The sequence below is a fragment of the Theileria equi genome (genome assembly GCF_000342415.1).
Source record: "Theileria equi strain WA chromosome 4 map unlocalized gcontig_1105316255041, whole genome shotgun sequence".
Lineage (NCBI taxonomy): Eukaryota > Apicomplexa > Aconoidasida > Piroplasmida > Theileriidae > Theileria > Theileria equi.
The window spans coordinates 1321316-1339580 of record NW_004668225.1 but is presented as its reverse complement, the minus strand read 5'-3'; the positions used below and the strand labels follow the sequence as shown (position 1 = coordinate 1339580).

The 18265-nt window shown below is 41.4% G+C and overlaps 7 protein-coding genes across 7 annotated transcripts; 4 read left to right on the top strand and 3 right to left on the bottom strand.

The window, feature by feature from the left end:
* Positions 1–37: 37 nt before the first annotated feature.
* BEWA_050460 (hypothetical protein) lies at positions 38–1399 on the bottom strand (the record flags this gene model as incomplete). The annotated part of the gene is made up of 1 exon (XM_004831973.1): positions 38–1399. The coding sequence occupies one exon, from the start codon at positions 1397–1399 to the stop codon at positions 38–40; it is 1362 nt and encodes a 453-aa protein (XP_004832030.1).
* Positions 1400–1714: 315 nt separating this feature from the next.
* On the bottom strand, positions 1715–4414 carry BEWA_050450 (hypothetical protein; the record flags this gene model as incomplete). Its single annotated transcript, XM_004831972.1, has 1 exon — positions 1715–4414. The coding sequence occupies one exon, from the start codon at positions 4412–4414 to the stop codon at positions 1715–1717; it is 2700 nt and encodes an 899-aa protein (XP_004832029.1).
* A 271-nt stretch (positions 4415–4685) lies between these two features.
* On the bottom strand, positions 4686–5282 carry BEWA_050440 (hypothetical protein; the record flags this gene model as incomplete). Its single annotated transcript, XM_004831971.1, has 1 exon — positions 4686–5282. The coding sequence occupies one exon, from the start codon at positions 5280–5282 to the stop codon at positions 4686–4688; it is 597 nt and encodes a 198-aa protein (XP_004832028.1).
* A 216-nt stretch (positions 5283–5498) lies between these two features.
* On the top strand, positions 5499–5972 carry BEWA_050430 (WD domain, G-beta repeat domain containing protein; the record flags this gene model as incomplete). The annotated part of the gene is made up of 1 exon (XM_004831970.1): positions 5499–5972. One exon carries the CDS (start codon positions 5499–5501, stop codon positions 5970–5972), a length of 474 nt encoding a protein of 157 aa, XP_004832027.1.
* A 163-nt stretch (positions 5973–6135) lies between these two features.
* On the top strand, positions 6136–9942 carry BEWA_050420 (hypothetical protein; the record flags this gene model as incomplete). Its single annotated transcript, XM_004831969.1, has 2 exons — positions 6136–8090; positions 8388–9942. The coding sequence occupies 2 exons, from the start codon at positions 6136–6138 to the stop codon at positions 9940–9942; spliced, it is 3510 nt and encodes a 1169-aa protein (XP_004832026.1).
* Positions 9943–10168: 226 nt separating this feature from the next.
* Positions 10169–13138, top strand: BEWA_050410 (DNA polymerase alpha catalytic subunit, putative; the record flags this gene model as incomplete). The annotated part of the gene is made up of 7 exons (XM_004831968.1): positions 10169–10258; positions 10301–10400; positions 10782–11179; positions 11315–11941; positions 12002–12844; positions 12880–13054; positions 13104–13138. 7 exons carry the CDS (start codon positions 10169–10171, stop codon positions 13136–13138), a joined length of 2268 nt encoding a protein of 755 aa, XP_004832025.1.
* A 492-nt stretch (positions 13139–13630) lies between these two features.
* On the top strand, positions 13631–17979 carry BEWA_050400 (DNA polymerase family B member protein; the record flags this gene model as incomplete). Its single annotated transcript, XM_004831967.1, has 5 exons — positions 13631–14425; positions 14459–15487; positions 15518–15596; positions 15777–16549; positions 16585–17979. 5 exons carry the CDS (start codon positions 13631–13633, stop codon positions 17977–17979), a joined length of 4071 nt encoding a protein of 1356 aa, XP_004832024.1.
* Positions 17980–18265: the final 286 nt, after the last annotated feature.

Here is an 18265-nt window from a genome sequence, read left to right as displayed (position 1 = left end):
CTACCTACCAAGGGTAAGGGAGAGTTTCTGTGGTATATTAAAGTATCCTGGTGAATAATCTAATTATCTGTCTTGTAGCACTTTTGTTCGGGTTAAAGAAGAAGTTATAAGCTTCAGCTACAACACCTCCAGCTGCACCTGTCTCTCCGCATCCTTCAAGAGCCTTTCGCAGTGTTGACTTTCCAGAAGGAAATTGTACCTTTTTAAGCTTATCCAGAGTTTCCTTTAGATTAGAAAGTTTAGTTTCCCCTCCAGATCCGGAATATTTAGACCATGTAGGTGCACTCTTAGTTTCTCTGTGAAAATACTCGTATTTAGTTCCACCACTTGACCTCAGTTCGACCAGGAGAAGTTTTTCTTTCCTCCCAGGATCATCTCCAGAGTAGTAGGCTGTAATACTGTCTAACTTGTCATTAGATAATATGTCATTTAGAACATTACTACTATGCTTAGCTTGTGCAATCATAACTAGACCACCTCTCAGAGAATGTTCAAATTTAGAATAGCCACCCTCAACTATAGTATTTCTCACAGTTACGATTACACTATTATCAGTGTATGGTACATTAGCAGACATAAGATCTATAGTAATGGAAGGGTAATACTCCTTATCATTTAAAAGTTGTTCTTGGTATCTAGAAACTTCAACCCAAGTGTCATCATTATCACTATTTCTTCTGAAGCATCTCGGTGGACTTTGTGGATAGTGAATTAGGACGGGTTTAGCAGCAGGCTTATTCCAGTAAACGAATACAAACTTTAGATTTTTAATGGATGGAAGTCCAACTTGATTAGCTTCATTATCCCTGAACCCAGATATTTGAGCTGAAGAACCAGGAATAGAATGTATATAGTAGGAGGAACCTGGATGGCTGTTATTATAGTGAGTTTGAATATCCTCCTTGGAACAGCTGGGACATTGGTAAGTGTTATTAGTATTACCCTTCTCTGAGATTTTTACGATATGAACTTTATTCCTCTCACAGTTCTGCTTATCTAATTCAGACTTAAGATTTATGGCTGTCAGAGTAAGTTTATCCCAATAAGTAAGCCTCTCAGGAGTGGAATTATAGTATTCATTGTCGTCATTTCCAAGTTGAATTAGGAGAGGATTTCCAAAAATGCTATCCCCTGACCAGTAAAAAACAGCCACACTCTTAAATTCTGAAAGGTCAGAGGATACAGTTTGAATAATGTCGTTGTGTGTAATACTTTGGATGTTGGCATGTTCTGGAGTATGCGTGAGTTTCATATAAGTTCCATCTGGTTCAGGATAATATGTTTCCTCCAGAAGAACTTTCCCACCACTTTGGTAATAGTATCCTATTTTATTATCTGTTTCAACCCCTTTGCTTCTGGGATACTTACCAATGTCAATAGTAACCTCATTACTAGTCATACTACATTTTCACTCATTAGTATATTACAGCAGTTTCTCATAGTATCTCTAACTCCATACTATCATGTTCAGCCATCATTCTTCCATAGTAGTAACCCATTCATGTCTCAACTGGTGTGAGCAGAATGGGCAGTATGGAGGAATGACTAGCACTTCTAGGGAACAAAAGTCCACAAGTGAATCTATGCATACTCAAAATGGTACTCCTTACTATTCCCATCTATCCATAATAGTACTCCATTAGACCAACTACTCAGTGCAGATTCCCTAGTCTCCCTACCGGAGTGCTTCCAGGAGAACCTCCATAGACACCCATTAAATCTGTCTAACCCAAGGATCTCCTTTATAGCGATTATACAGTTTCCATCCTCCAAAGAATGTTGCACCTGTTCCTGCAGTTCCAGCAAAGAAGTATCCGGCACCAGCGAGAATACCACCAGTAAGAACACTAGCAAAACGTTCAGTTTTACCAGGTTCGGCAGGAGTAGTATCAAGAGGAGTTTGAGAATCAGATTCTTCAGCTTTACCATCTCCATCAGATGTACTAGCTGTACCTAAAGTAGCGGAAGAGACTTGTCTTTCATCACATATAGGTTGAGTAGCTTCACCTTGAGCAATATTAGTAGCTAGGTCAGATGAGACAGAATTTTGTCGAATGTCAGGTTTAGCAGATGGAAGTGGAACATATTCAGATTTAACAGTATTTTCAACAGTTTTTTGATCCTCCACTATGTAAAAGTTATCACCTCCTTGTTGTGCTTTTAGTTGAAGTATTGGAAGTTTTTTAGGTGGAAGTCCCAGAGAGATGGCGTTGCTCATCTCGCCTGATTGTACGATATTGTTGTTTGGTATTCCATTAGTTCCTTGATCTTTAATTTCATTATCATTGTTTGGAGGTATGGGCACTGACTCTTTCTTGCAGGAAATCCCCAGGTATTCCGCTATGTTTTGTAGAGTAATCTGGAGGTTCTTGGCTTTGTGTGGAGGTCGATTCCATAACACATAAGAAATGTCATACAATTTCCTACCGTTTTTCTCTTTCATTATATACCAGTGGTGGCGCTTCCCGTCATTGCTACCGATGTATACAAGAAGTGGAATATTCGTAGCAGGATCGTCAGATTTCGAACAAGATAGAAAGTATACTATTACACTCTTAACATCTTTTACAGGTATAGCTTCTTTTGGGAATGTCTGTCCCTCATTTCCAACGGTAAACTTGTTTATAGTAAAATCCTTTCCTTTGCGTTTATGCTGAAAGGCAGAATACCCAGCTATGAGAGTATTATTGTAAAGGGAAACATCTATCATTTTTCCTTCTCTATGGTTAATAGGGTAAGAACGTCTACTATCAAGCCGTACTGTGACTCCTCCAGCTCCACTATTACTAACAACAGGAGTAGATGAGCCAGATGATCCTTTAGGTGAGAGTTGACTAGAAGTGATACTAACAGATCCAAATCCTCCACTATTGTCTTCACCATTACTTCCAGAATTATCACTAGAATCAGTAAAGTTTAGAGTACTTGAAGAGAATCCTTGTGCAGCAGATTGTTTTACTTTTCGAATTTCTGCAGCTATTAACTTCTCTCGTTTCTCCCGTTCCCTCTTTTCTTCTTGTTGGAGCTCTTCCTTTAGTTTTTCTAATGATTTACCAGAAGCTATTGAACAGTCTGACAACCCAGTACAACCACAATCTCCCAGCTTTATTTTGAACTTCATCCATTTCATACAGTCAAGTTCCTTATTCTCGAAATCTTTAGGTTCTAAACCTGTGTGTGTCCATATCCAGTTCTCATCAGTACCCTTGTACCAACCCTTAGTCATAACGCTGTCACTGTCGACGTAAATTAGTGATGGTTTCTCCTCTCCACAGTAAAACGTATACACACTTTGTATGCCTGATATTGGAAATGGTGATCCTGAAAGTGTTATCTTCTTCCTGTTACCTCTAATATCCTTGTAATAGACACCGGCAACTGATGTTCCAGGGGCAAGAGAATGTTTGTAGTATGAAGCGGTCTTACTAACACCGTTTACTTTTATCTCTCCTTTAGTGACAGCAATCCTGCCACCATTTTTTTGGTGCTCATTACAACAGTACTTTTCCAGTCTATTGGATCTAGTAGAGGATAGGTCCAAGGTAACATTACCGTATTGTTTGCACAACACTTCGTCAAGCTTTTCAGAAAGGGCGGACTTTGGAATAGTGCTGTCTGTACCATAAAAATTACCACCACTACCAACTTCTGTCCAACTAGTACCACCTGAATCTTTGCTTTCAAACCATCTAGATGCTCCACCTTGTTTTAGAAATTCAATCATAAGTGGCACACTATCACTACCTGGATAAGAGTATAGCGTTATTACATCGACCGGGTCACTAATATGAGGGATATCAGTGGGCTTACCGTTGTATGTAACTCTAGATATCTTTGTGTTACTGGGAATGTTGTATGCTGTAGTAACATACTCACTTCCAGGAGGATTGGATGATTGTGCAAGTTTTATCTTTCTGTATTTGTTGAGACAGCTGGATTTAGATTCTTTGAGAAGATCACCAGATGTAGAGTCTTGTATATTAAATGGAACTGCATCATTATTGTGACAGTTTTGATTATCTAAGGCTTGTGTTTCATCCAGATTTTGTACTCGACCATTCATCCAGGTTTTAAAACCTATTGCTCTGCCATAGAATGTAGGTTTACTACTACCCTTAGTAATACCAAGAAGGATCGGCGTATCTGGAGAACCATTCCAGTAGTAAACTGAGACACTCTGCACATTCTGTATGTAGCTATCTTTTCTATTTCCTCCTACTTCTATTATGCTAAGTCCACCTAGATCCTTGTTTAGCTTAAATGGTATATTACTTTTATGTATAAGTTTGATGAAGCCTGCTACTGGTTTATTTACCTCCCTTGTGGCAGTAATGCCATCAGGATGTACTTTACAGTTACATGTTCCACTTTCTCCACATCCTGCACTTATATCTAGTACCAACTCCTTGGTCATCCTCCATGTTCAGAGAGTATGCTCTTTCAAAGCTCTGAGATCCATGAGCAGTCTCAATGCAGTACTGTCTAGTCATTCATCCTCCTTAACAACTAGTTCACTGTGTAGCTGTATGGAAGACATCCTATCATCCATTACTACAAGATAGATTGCCCCTTTAGCTACACCAAACTCGTCATTCTCACCACATTCATATATTCACAAAACATCCTACAATAACATTGCCAAATTTATTCCCATTCCAGTACCTATAAACCTTTGGCATTTAAACTTACTTGAGGGTATAGTACATCTTGACGCCCTTTGGCAGGGCTCCTTCAAGTTTTTTGACAAGCTCCTTTGGATACCAAAACGGTGAATGTAGCAGTACAACCACCATATTGTCCAAAGAGTCAAATGTATCCTCGTCAATGTGTTTGAGATGTATCACTGGAAGGTGACCATGTGCATAAAGCCAGTAAGTGACTGGAAAGACCACTAGCAATCTTTTGAGGAATTTCTTTAGGGGTCCTCCTGATTTCCTACCACTCTCGCTCTCTGATCCATAGTGTCTAGCACCGGCTCCAAAGTTTTTCGAACGAACATGTGTGGAGTTCGGGGTGGACCTGAAGCTCATACCGCCTCTATACAAGCCGTACAAACGCACTTCTTTTACAATTCTCGTTCCTCCTATGGTGTTACCTAATGGCTTGTGTACATAAAATGTTCGAAAAAGACCAGAAATGCCTCGACCAGTCCATAGATGAGCTTGACCAACAGCTGGCGGAGTTTTTGCCCATTTTTTGGCTACACCTCCGTGTAAAATCCATTCACATGGCGCCTCTATGGGAGAGTTGTCTCCCAGGCGTTTGCAAAACCGGTGCAGCATCAAGAAAACGGAAAATGGAGGGCCGACGGTTGTGTGGGCTATCGCCTCTCCTCCGGCCCGGCCTGGTCTCGCCAGTAACCTCCAGATTTTTAATTTAAAGCGTCCGTTACGGGAGTTTGTCAACCAGACAAACAAAACCAGAGGAGAATAGACAGCGAGGAAAAAAGAGGGCAGGAAGGAAAATAGAGAAGAAATTTCTCCAATGTAACAGAGAGGATGCCGCGTGTGTTTCTTCCGCAGATTTTGTGGCACAGCAAAGACAACAAGCGCTGTGACCGCGTCTACTCGCTGGACTTTCAGCCGATCGTATCACCGGACCCCAAAGTTGGCGACGAAAACCTCGTGAACAGGAAAAGTGTAACTTGTTTGAGGCTAGCGACTGGAGGAGCGGACGAATTCGTCCACATTTGGCAAATTTTAATCCACAACCAAGCGCCACAGTATACACACTTTGTGAATCAGAGCCTCAAAAAGGATGAATTCGAGCAGCCGCTCTCCATCAAGATTTTGGCGCGCCTCGTCGGTCATATCGGAGAAGTAAACGCCGTCAGATGGTCACACGATGGAAAAGTACTCGCCACCGGCGGAGAAGATCGCTGCATTTTCCTGTGGACCAAGGATGAGAACGGGAATGGAAATCTACAGGGAGACTATGAAGAGAACTGGACAAGAACACACTACTTTCGGTAAGTTTAATGTGGAGTTCTAAGAGTATCGCTCATTACCGTGATTGTACACCAGCCATCCATACTGCCCATTCTGCTCACACCAGTTGAGACATTAGCATAGGAAGAGAGAGATACATAATGGGTTACAATGGAAGGATGATTGATAAAATGGATGAAGATGTAACATGAATGATGGAGTCCGGTTGGATCTTGATCCATCAAAAATTGGGGAGTCCCATGAAGATGTAAAAGGAAGTAAGAACACTGATAGTGAAGTTCCTGGATATAAGTCCTTCAAATATGAAAAATCGGGAGGATCATTTAAATTGATAGCGCTCTTGTATGATGACCAACGACTCGGATGTATAAAGTTACCACAGGAGAGTGTCTCAAACGTTGTCACGTACTTTACATCAAATGGAATAGCTTTTCTTGCCTTTTGTATACAAACTAGTGAAAAATGTTACTACTACACAAATTCTAGAGCTGGTACAGCTGTAACGTCTGGTACTGAATTTGATGAATTTTTAACCAAAGATGGCGATGCACTCAGTAAAGAAAACCTTGGGAAAGTATTAGAAAATGTGGAAGCTAACAATCAGCTTGACTACGTGGGTTTATCTGATGATATGAAGGAGAGACTCTGGAGAAGAAGGGGTGTCTTATTCGACCTAAATAAACACCATTTTGATTCTGGTCCAGACACCGGTTATCAATCTGAGGTTACAGACATAAAAGTCACCGTTGAGGGTCCTGAAGAAGTAGATGGATATAAAAAACTTAAACATAAAGTAAATGAATCATTTTACATTCATGGTATAGAAGACACTAGTCACCGTCATATAACTCTAGAAAATGGATTCCCTAATGACCTACTGAGCGGTTTTACTGCATATTATTATAAAGAGAGTAGTTACTACACCTACAACCCTCTTTTAATTATTCTAGACTCACATAGTAGTGGTGACCCAAGAGATGTTATGAGTCAATACTACCTCTCTAAGAGGACTAGTACCGAATGGGACATTCGAAGGATTAAAGGTGCCGGATTAGCAGAGAAAAACGAACTTCCAGAGGTACTAAAGAGTATTGAGCAGAACAGTAAGCTTGATATTTCTCAGTTGAGTGAACTCAAGAGTAAGCTTGCGGATATTACTGAAGGTCTGAAGATTAATCTTAAGGAAGCTGATACTGATATTGGTACATACAATTGCGATGATGGTAAAGAAGTTCCTTATGAGAAGATGATATCTAATAGATACACTGTTGTTGTTCACGCATCTACATTCGCTAGTTTTACAATAAGGGAGATTAATGTCACCAAAGATCAGTCCATACCCTCAACCGACCTCATTCCACTTAATACTAGACTTTCTAGATTAAAGGTCTTTTACGATGGCACTGTATCGACAGATGACCCCCTACTAATTTACTTCGAATACAACGGCGGTGGAAGAAAGAAGTGGATATGCAGGCACTCTGGAGATAAAGAGTGGACGGAAGTTGCTAGCGGAGCTGATGCTCCAAAAAAAGATAGTGACTGTGGTAATATCCGGAGACTCCTATCAAAATATTCAGTTCCTTGTGTTAAAATAGATATTTCTAAGCCTACTGGTAACTACCAGCCTGATGGAAATACTCACACATTTGGTGTTTCTCAGACTCAGGTTAACGGTTCATCAGAATACTATGGATTCACACATACTGCGCCCAGAAATATAGGCTTCAAGATTACACAAGTTACTCATAACTCTTCTACACTTAGTGGACTATCCTCTCAGGACCCTCTTTACAGCATCTCTGCCTATTACTATGGAAATAGTCCTGGAAAAGGAGAAAATCTTATACTGGTTGAACTCGTAAAGAAACTTGTTGGAGATAACACCTATAATTATTATAAAAGGGAGAATAAAGGATCACAGGAATGGATAATAGATTCTCATAGTGAGACCAAGCTGGATAATCTCAAGCTTGAAGGTTATCTTAAGAATCTAAAGGATGAATATCTTGGACAGAATGGAGTTCAACGTGAGGAAGTCCCAGCAGCTGAGTTATCTGACCAGGTTCCTGATACAGAGTCTGAAACTAAGATTCTTCTGCAATCTCCTGGTCAAAAGGACATTGGTCAGAAGATAGCCGAGTTTTTTACATCTCACCCCGCTGAAATAGGTGGAGTCAGTGGAATAGTAGGAACAGGTATTCTTGGTCTTGGTACTTGGAAACTATGGCCTAAAATAATGTCATTTCTAATCACTAAGGCACTATAATTCCCCTCATACATCTACCCCTGCCAATAGGCAGTACTAGGACCATGAGACTCTCCCCTCTATACTCCTCTCTTGTTGGTATACTGGAATGCTAGAACTTATGCATACCTTACTCAAACCCACATCCACTGTACATGCCCATAAATACAAACTCTAACACATCTTTACAGGCTCTCAAATGTCGTAAATAGTATAAGCTGGTGTCCGGAAAACAGAGTTATAGCTGTATCAACGGAAGATGGCCATATATCACTGGTAGACACGCAAATTGAAGGCTCTGGAAAAATACGCTATTTTGACGGGCACACAAATATCGCTCAGGGTGTTGCCCTAGATCCTAAAAATGAGCTCTTAGCTTCACTTGGATCTGATCAGTGCCTACGTATTTGGAAAAGGAGAAACCAAAAGAGCTGGAAGAGTATCCTAGTTTTAAAGGGTGCAAGAGACAAGGGAGAAACAACTTCCGAAGACCCAGAGAATACACCAGAAATCCGGAGATATGGACGTTATGTCTTCATGTCTGAAGAACTTAAAACATTTTTTAGACGCCTAGATTGGTCCCCAGATGGAAGGATTCTGGTTGCACCAACAGGAATTAGAAATGTTTCGAAGGAGGGAGAGCCTACTCAGCCAGCATATACCCTCTATATGTTTTATCGTAAACTTATAAACTTTGGTATTCCAATGATCACGCATCAATCCCCTACTGGACCCTTTGTGGTTGTTAGATTCTGTCCCATTTATCTATCGACTCTGGACAAGCAAAAGAATAACTTTCTCAACAAACTCATGCAGGGAAATAAGAACGCAAAGCTGAAGCCTGTTGTAAAAAAGTCAAAAGCAACAGAAAAGACTGGACCACTTTCAACCAACAAGATTGATTCTTACTTTGGTGTTCCAAAGACTGAGAAAACAGAATCTGTAGATGTTCCAGCTGAAAGTTCAGACAAAAACGAGTCACATGTTGAAGAAAATACACTTGACCAAGTAGAACAAATGGATGTTGATGCTGTAAAAATAGAACAAGATGTAAGTATGGATGATGAACCTGTCAAGGATGAATCTATGGATTCACTTGATGGTGAGAAAGTGGAGGAATCGCAGGCAGTAGAAAATTCTGAAACTGTAAAGATAGAGGAGGAACAAATCGCTGCGGATTCACAGACTCCGGTTAAGATCCTTGAACATGAAGATACTACGAGCCTTCCAGAGATGATAAAGATGGAGAGCATCGACTCTGCGGACTCTAACAATGCGACAGAAGTTGAAGAAATGGGAACTCAAGATGAAGAGACTGTGCAAGCGGAAGTCGACGAAACAGCAAACGAAGACGCTGAACAGCCCGCAGAGCGGGCGTACAATTTGAGAAAACGTACCAGCGTCATAAAACCGATATTCTTTGACAATAGCATAAGGAGGGAACCAAGAAGACGCGTTGTAAAGAAGCCAAAGCAAAAGGAGGAAGTTCTCCATGAGGAAGACTACGACACCGACTTGGAACAAGAAGTGACTATTCCGCGATTTATCTTTGCCACGGGCACCGTTGATGGTTCTGTCTGTTTCTACGACACGAATGAGAATGGAGGACCCATTGCAGTACTCAAAAACCTCCACTTTTGTCCAATCACTGACATTAGCTGGTCCCCTGATGGTTACGTCTGTGCAAGCTCTTCTAGCGATGGCTACATCACATTTGTCATCTTCAACAAGCGGGAGTTGTCCTGAATCGGTACTATGTTGTACACGCTCATTTTAAAACTTTCAGAGTGTGCTATTCGATAGAAAATGTCCCCGGAAATCCACGGACATTCCTAGATACCACCTAGTAGATAGTATACAGCAACTAAAAATCTTCTTCCTACATCAAATGGGTGCTGGAAAAGACCACGACGGGCCCATTCCCCCAAGTGTGTACCGTCGTGTAGTGCGAGGCTCATTGGTAATAAAAACGATGGCCAAGAAGGCGAGTTCCGTTTCCTCTGCGCTTTCCAAGATCAGGAACCAGAGAACAGGAAAGACGAGTGCCTTGGACGAGTACGAAGTGAGTTTCAAAGGGCCATTTAGACTCTACACATTCTTTTAGGTGGAAGACGAAAATGATCGCATCTATGAAGTTATCACTGAAGAAGAATACAATGAGAGGAATAGGAAAAGGAGATTAGACGATTTTATCGAAGGTGGAGGTAAGAATTGAGCTGAAGGTGGAGAGCCGAAGGCAGCTGCTGAGCGAAATGCAAAGCTGTGGGCCTGTATACTTGCAATCTGCTCTATAATGTCCATATGGTCACTAGTGTGACTGGAATGTCCATGGAGATGATTGGCAAGGCTCCAGAAACCATTCCAGACAATGGTAGTGTCCAAGGGAGTCGAAGTGTGCGTGCGGAACCTCCGTTTCTAGTATGACAAGAGAGTAATGGACAAGGAAGAAGAATTGGCAAAATGTGTGGAGGAAGAGACTCATCGGTGTACCTCTAAGTTCATTCTTCTTCCTCGGCCATGGCTGTTCACTCGTAGCTTTGCCACGCTCTACATACTCTGGTCACATTCATTAATAACTACTTTAGGCTTCAGTGAAGATGAGATGGACGATGACCTGGACGACATCGAGGACCAGGTTGAACGCACTTCAAGGAGGGGTTCACAAAAGCCACACCCTTCTGGCAAGTCAATCCAGCAACACTTTGTGGAAATGGCGGCGAGTTCCACCACCTACCAACCGTCAAAGCCTGTGGAAAACGACGCTTCTATGCTTAAAAAACTTAGCAACTTTGAAGATGAACTAGATAATGATGGTGGAGCGTATGGAAGTTTTCCTGGACAGTTTTCAATGCCAAGTCAAATGGGCATGCAAACCCAATTTGGTACTCCACTCATGCCTACACAACTCTCGATGCCACTGATTCCTGGTGCTAGTTTTAGTCATCTTCCTGGCAGAGGCATCTACAGCGGACCACTAGATGGAGTCCCTACGCAAATGGGCGGTCTAAGTCAGACATTGATGGAGGAACCAACACCAGAAAATTTCGATCCACAGTTGGATGTCCCAGAACCATCCCAAGAGGTTTGTCTTGATTGGAGCTCATGAAACGTTTAGGAGGTAGCGGAGGCAGAGATTGATCCGTCCCTTATTGAAAGTTTTGGAGAAGTTGAATCATCGCAAGTTGAGACCATGGTATCGCAAAGCAGTGACGTTCAGCCCAGTGATGAAGAGGTGGTTAATATTGACGCTATAAAGACAGAGAATGAAAGTGATATCCCACTCTACCTACTAGACCTTTGTGAAGGACCTGCTGGCAACCTCCACCTCTTTGGTCGTATACTATCCAATAAAGGAGAGAATACTGAAAGCTGCATGGTCACAGTAAAGAACGTGATGAGGTGTCTCTTTTTCAAACCCCGCATGGAACTCATGTTTACCGAAACTGGTGAAATTACAGATATGCTAGTAGACGGAGTTGTGCTCAAGGGGAATCCCCTGTTTGAAAGGCACCTAATGAAGAATTTTTACAACGAAATGGAAGTATTGAGAAAGGATTATGGAATTAAAAAGATAATGTACAAGTTGGTAAAGAGAAAGTTACTAAAGTATGGACCTTCAACTGAGGAACTCTACATTAAAGTCTGCTATCCATACGCATTTCCTCAGCTTGGCAAGCATCACTTTTCTGGCACTTGCTATTCTGACGTCTATGGTGTAAATTCACCAATTACTGAACTCTTTCTGGTGAGTTGTCTTCACATTTATCCATAGCGCGTACAATCCCTTTATCCATAAATTTTGCAGGTAAAGAGAAAGATCAAAGGGCCATCGTGGCTAAGACTAAGGGGAGCCGTTGTTAGCAGCCAGAATTTATCCACATGCAAAGTTGAGCTGGAGGTTGAATCGCATAAATCCGTTTCCCTCTGGGTCTCCAAGGACTCTGAGGAGATTGCAGTGCCACAAATTTCCATTGCTGCAATTTCAGTAAAGACTTGTTTTGTGACTCCAAATCAGCCTGAAATCTTTGAAATCGCCATGGTTTACAATAAGAAATGTTCTATAGACGACATGTCAGTAAAAGAAGTGAAGAGCGACAATCAATTTATCGGAATAAGGAAACTGCCATCATTCCAATGGCCGAAGGAGATGAAGGCCTTTTTGTCCAAGAGGCCATACTTTAGGATATACGAACAAGAACGTGGAATGTTGGCTCATTTTATGAAGTTCTTGGAGACCATAGATCCGGATGTAGTTGTCAGCCATGACACTCACCAACTCGTTTTAGAGACGCTTTTGAAACGTTGCAATGCGTTGAATATACCGCTCAGGGTATCGTTTTCTAGGCTAAAGCTTGGGAAAAAAATGACAACCCCGTTTACTGCTGGGAGGCTATTTTGTGACACGAGAATGTTGACAAAGGAATTGTATCCTGGAAGAGGAAATTATGACCTCAGTGCGTGTGTCTATGACTTGGTAACAAAGGCACCGCCAAAGGACTCTAATTTCTACACAAGAAACGCCTTTACCATGGGAGAAGTAAAGAGGTGTTTTGGAGATGCACCAGACTCTATGAAGAATCTGCTGGTTATGGCACAAGCAAATTCAAAGTTTGCACTCGACTCATTTAATCTCCTTCTAAAGATCCAGGTACATCATATACACCGTGCATGCACGATTTATAGGCCCTCCCCCTGACAAAGGAACTCACAAACATTGCCGGAAATACATGGAATCGCAGTATTCAGTGTGCGAGGTCTGAAAGAAATGACTTTTTGCTAATGCACGAATTTCACCGTCACAAGTACATTCTAGATCACACTTTTGAAAAACATAGTATCAGCTCAAAGAATGCAGCAGGTATGGTGTTAGTTAGTATATACATTCGTGTGACGTGGTATCAATTCAGATGATTGGTACCACGTCACCGTTCCGCAACAATAATCGTTTTATTGACTTTATAAAATGGTTGCATCTATCTATTATTGGTAAAGGAATGAGCTACACTGTAAACTAGCATAAAGTGATAGCTTATCAATGGGTTATGGACAAGCTGCTAATGGGAGACTATACAGGAAATTCCTCTATATTTCTACTAAACATCTCATTACCATCACTATTGCACGTTTTTGGAATGAAAAGGAAGAAATTACTGGGGAATCTATCCTGTCTTCTTCCTGGTACATGGAGATGGTCTGTTGGATGAATGGGATTTCTGCAGTCCTTGTAAAATTCTATAGTTAACAAAGGATTATCATTCCTCTAGGATAACGACTGCAATGTTATTATAATTAGACAAACTGACCTCAATGGGGTCTCTAGAAGAATAAACATCTTCGTTCCTTTCACGTATAGTTGGACTCTCCAAACCATATTGAGAAGGATTATTCTAACAAACTATTAAAGTTACTAGTTGATTCTCAGGGGTAACATAATATGAGGATTCCGTTACTACTGTACACAGTATCTTTACTAGATCTGTGTTACTGTAGAGAACCAAATGGTCTCCGTAGAGAGGTTGTAGATGTCTCATTTGACATCTCTTCTCCAAATCCTTCCCTGGCTAGAGACTATGAAAGTGCAGTGGATGGAGTAGTTCACCACTCATTCTTCTCTACTGGATTGTTCTTCAGCAAGGTAGTAGATGGTGGAGTCACTCTCTGGGAAGCTGAAGGAGAAGAGAGATGCGATGTACTATTCTCGAATGTTGGTGATAGAACAAGAGTCATTCTCCATGTATGGGTTAAGGGTTTACCATCCAGGATGATGCACTATGAGAAACTAGACGGGGAATGGAAGCTGGTAACTATAAGAGTTAAAGGCGTTCCAGAATCAGAGGAACCAGTCTCTCCAAAGGAACATGCTGAACTTAACTTTGCCAACCTCGGATGCCCATTGGGAGGATCCTCAGGTTCAGAAGCTAAGCCAAAGGTCACTCTTCCTCCCACAGAATCTAACAATAATGGTGAAGATGCGAGTGAAAACAAGGTGGAAGGAGGTACTCCAGACGATGAGGAAGAGTCCGGTGAATCGCAACCTAAGGAAGTGGATAAAGAGGAGCCTGACCAGCAGTCGAATGAGTATGCAGCTGGACCAGTTGCGGATCCTCAAGAATCTGGAGATATCCCACCTGAAAGTCCTGCAAATGACTCTTCATGTCAACCACAAACTGAAGATACTGAACAGACTACCGTTTCTTCAAGTGACCCCGTAGATCAGCAACCTATAGAGGTGAGTGAGCTTCAGGAGCCTGAGCCTTTACAGTCTACTGGATCCCATTTACATCCTGATGAGGAATCTGATGTGACACCATCTGAACCTGCTACTGAGACACTAGACCTTTCACATCATAATGACTCCCAGATAGACTTGAAAAAAGGCAACGTGTCTGGGTTAGACTACAACATATACTCTCCAAAGAAGGATGTTAAGATTACTTCTGTTGTTGACTCTGGAGATAATGCTATATGGACCGCTTCTGAAGAGGATAAATTTTTATCTGCAAAAGTATCATCGAATGGAGAATCCTCACTAGCTATGATTTCTCTTAAAAAGGCTGCTAATAAGTCTTTTGATCATCCTTCCTTAGAAAAGTATAAGAGTAAATTAGAGGATCTAGAGAGTGAAGTGACTAATCAACCTTCTCTAGAATCTTCTCAAGAATCTCATAATCCTACACACTCAGAAACTTCCTTGGCTTCCACTGTAGAATCTCCTACTGAAGGGTCTTCAGAGACTCCTCAGTCAACTGGGAAAGTAGGTATTCCTCCACCATCAGATCCAAAAACACTGGACCTTGCTTGTCTTAAGGATTCCCGCTACAAGATGGTTGATGTCAATATTGATGGAGTTCCTGCAAAACTTTACGCAATTAACCATTCTGCAAACATTAATACGGTAATGAATGGCAAGTATACGTTACGTAAAGGCTGGTCTGGTGATAAATGCCAATGCTGCATAACCCTCCTCAAGGGAAATGAAATCAGTATGATCGTTGTTTTCATAGGAACTTCAAGACATCTCTTTTCAAACTATTATGAATATAGTGAAAGTGCTAAAACTTGGATTCCAGTCATGGGTGAATGTGCAAAGAAGTTCAACGCTTTGAAAGTGTCTTCTGACCCAGCAAAGTTCACTCTGGATCTATCTTCTCTCGAGGAAGATGATAAGTTTAAGCTTGTAAAGGAAGATCGGGATGGTATTGCCACTCTCTTTTATTCCTCTAAACCTGGTCATGCTATAGAAAAGGTTGTAAGTGGGTCTGAGACAATATGGACTCCCACTGACGATAAAGTTTGTTTCCTTTGTGAGTTACATTCACAGGGTACTCGTAAAATTCTAATGTTGCATGTAAAGAAGGATGCAGAGACTTTTGTATTTCCTTGTTTTGAAAATACTGATGGTAAATGGACACAAATAAAGACCTCTCTATTCAAGGAAAAACGCGCTGAGATTCTAAAATAGATTACCATTGTCTAATGTAGTACCATTCGGATAAGCTCATGTCTTCCCTTTTATGGGTTATAATTGTAGATGTAATTGGAGACGGCAGACTATGCCATAATAGTCCCCCAAACTGTAGCTAGTATTGGCTTTGCTGTAGCTCACTCCTTTACCAATAATGGATATGCACATTCCACCGTAAACCTACATAATTATACAGATGAGGACGATGATAACAAAAAGGGAGATAAAAGAGGTTCGTATGAGGGAGGTTTGGTCTTTGAACCCATTTCTGGTCTCTACGACAACTTTGTCCTTCTTCTCGATTTCAACTCGCTATACCCCTCCATTATTCAAGAATTCAACATTTGCTTTACAACTGCAGTAATCGAAGAGGAGGGTGAAGGTGAACCAAAGGTTGAAATTCTAAATGACGTTACTGGGATGTTGCCACAAATTCTGAGACGCCTAGTCGATCTTCGTTTCTCTGTAAAGAGTGTCTTGGCATCGGAAAAGAATGAAGCTAGAAGGATACAGCTAGGAGTTAGGCAGCTTGCCCTAAAGTTGGCTGCAAACTCGCTCTATGGGTGCCTCGGTAGTGTCTATTCTCGATTCCATGCCAAACATCTTGCCGCATACATTACACATCAAGGACGTACTGTGCTTAGATCAACCAAGGAAAAGGTAGAAAATAGTTTTAATCTACAAGTCATTTACGGTGATACTGATTCGCTTATGATCAATACGAACATTAAAGATGATGGGCAACTGGTCAATTTTGAAGCTGCAAATAACCTCGCCAAGACCATCATCAGTACCGTAAACAAGGGACACAAGAAGCTAGAAATCGGTATTGACGCCATATTCAACAGATTGTTGCTTTTAAAAAAGAAAAAATACGCCGCTCTCAAGGTACGTTTTATCCGTAATTTAGTAAATATGCACAGGTTAATGACTACTCCGAGCAAAACTTTTCACGTGAAATCAAGGGTCTTGATTTTATCAGAAGGGATTGGTCTCTTTTGACCAAGGAAGTCGGCAATGTTCTTCTGTCAATAATTCTAAATGCAAACTACGGCTCAGGTGTAGATGGAATCGTGGAACAGATCCATGAAACCCTCAGGGATGTTAACCAGAGGATTAAAGACGGGCAGATACCAACAAAGAGTTGGCTGATTACTAGGCAGTTGACCAAAAATCCAAAGGAATATGCGGACGTTCATAACTTGCCTCATGTATCAGTTGCGCTTAGACTGAACGAAAAGGGTCTCACGAATTATAGCGCGGGTCATGAAGTCTCCTTCATCATCTGTTCCAAGGAGTCCATAGCTGAAATTGTAAAGGGGGACACCAAGAGTCTTTCTTCAAGAGCATTCGCTCTCTCGGAAGTCGAGGAACTTGGTCTCTCTCCAGACATTAGTTACTACAAGACTCAGCAGTTGTTCCCGCCAATTCTGAGACTTTGTGGTTTAATCGAGGGTACAGATGCACAGAGGCTTGCCAAGTGTCTAGAACTCGAGTCCAGTGCGAGTCTCAACGTGATTGCGTCAGGGACAAATTCGTTCGAATTTGCTGAGCAGGAATCTAGAGCTTTGGCTCTCATAAAACGCACTGAAGAGCATTATAAGGAAGTGGAATTGATGACGAGACTGGTCTGTCAGGTCTGCAACGGATTCGTCTTCCCGAGCTTCTTCCTCAAGTACCTTAAATGCAACCACTGCAAGAGCTGGATGCCAATACATTTGCTGAAAAATTGGATCGATAGGGCCCTGTACGAGGTTGCTCTGCAGGCCTGCTTCTGCATCAGAATCTGCAACATTTGTAACACAACTACTCTAAACGTCTGCCTGGGAGCTCAGGACGTTTGTCCTCAACCGACTTGCCAGAGTTCTGACTCTATGGAAGTGGTACTCACCTCAAGCAAAATTTATCTCTACTACGACTACCTCGTATTCATGCTTGAAGGGTCCCTTAAGGATCCGGAAGAGGATGAAGATGTCGTAAACAGCCTTGTCAACGTAACTGTGGACTACGACGGAAAGATGACCGTATTGTACAATAGCGAGCCATTTAAGGAGGTTAAAAGATTCGACAATGTTCTCAAGGAAGTTGTTGAACAAAACACACTAAAGGCAACTTCTGGATTGCGAGTATACGCTCAGCACATTTTGGGGATTATCGAATCTCTCCCATTCCTCCAATACTACACTCTGGACTATGCAAAGGAACGAGAACTTTTGTGTCAAAAGGTAAAGATCCTGCAGCAAAAGCATGCCTACAGTGTCATTAATCTTTGCGATATTTTCGGGGTCTTTAACATTAGAAAAACCGCCGTTCACTGAGTGGCTGTTATAATTTTTCTGTAAATATATTCTATATTTTCTGTATTTATAGATGGTTTTATGTCTGTTGTATCCAGGTATGGCCTTTTCTGGAATAAAACTCGTTCCTTCGGATTCTGGTGTCTATTTCTTTTGTTAATTACCCGAACACTCTCCCTTTATTTGCCACTAAAGGGACATACTATACGCCAGTTACTATTTGAGGCCTAACTGCTGTACTCTGTAATGTGCTGTAATCCGTGAGTTAAATGTCCTGAGATGATGCCGAGTGGGGAGAAATATCCAG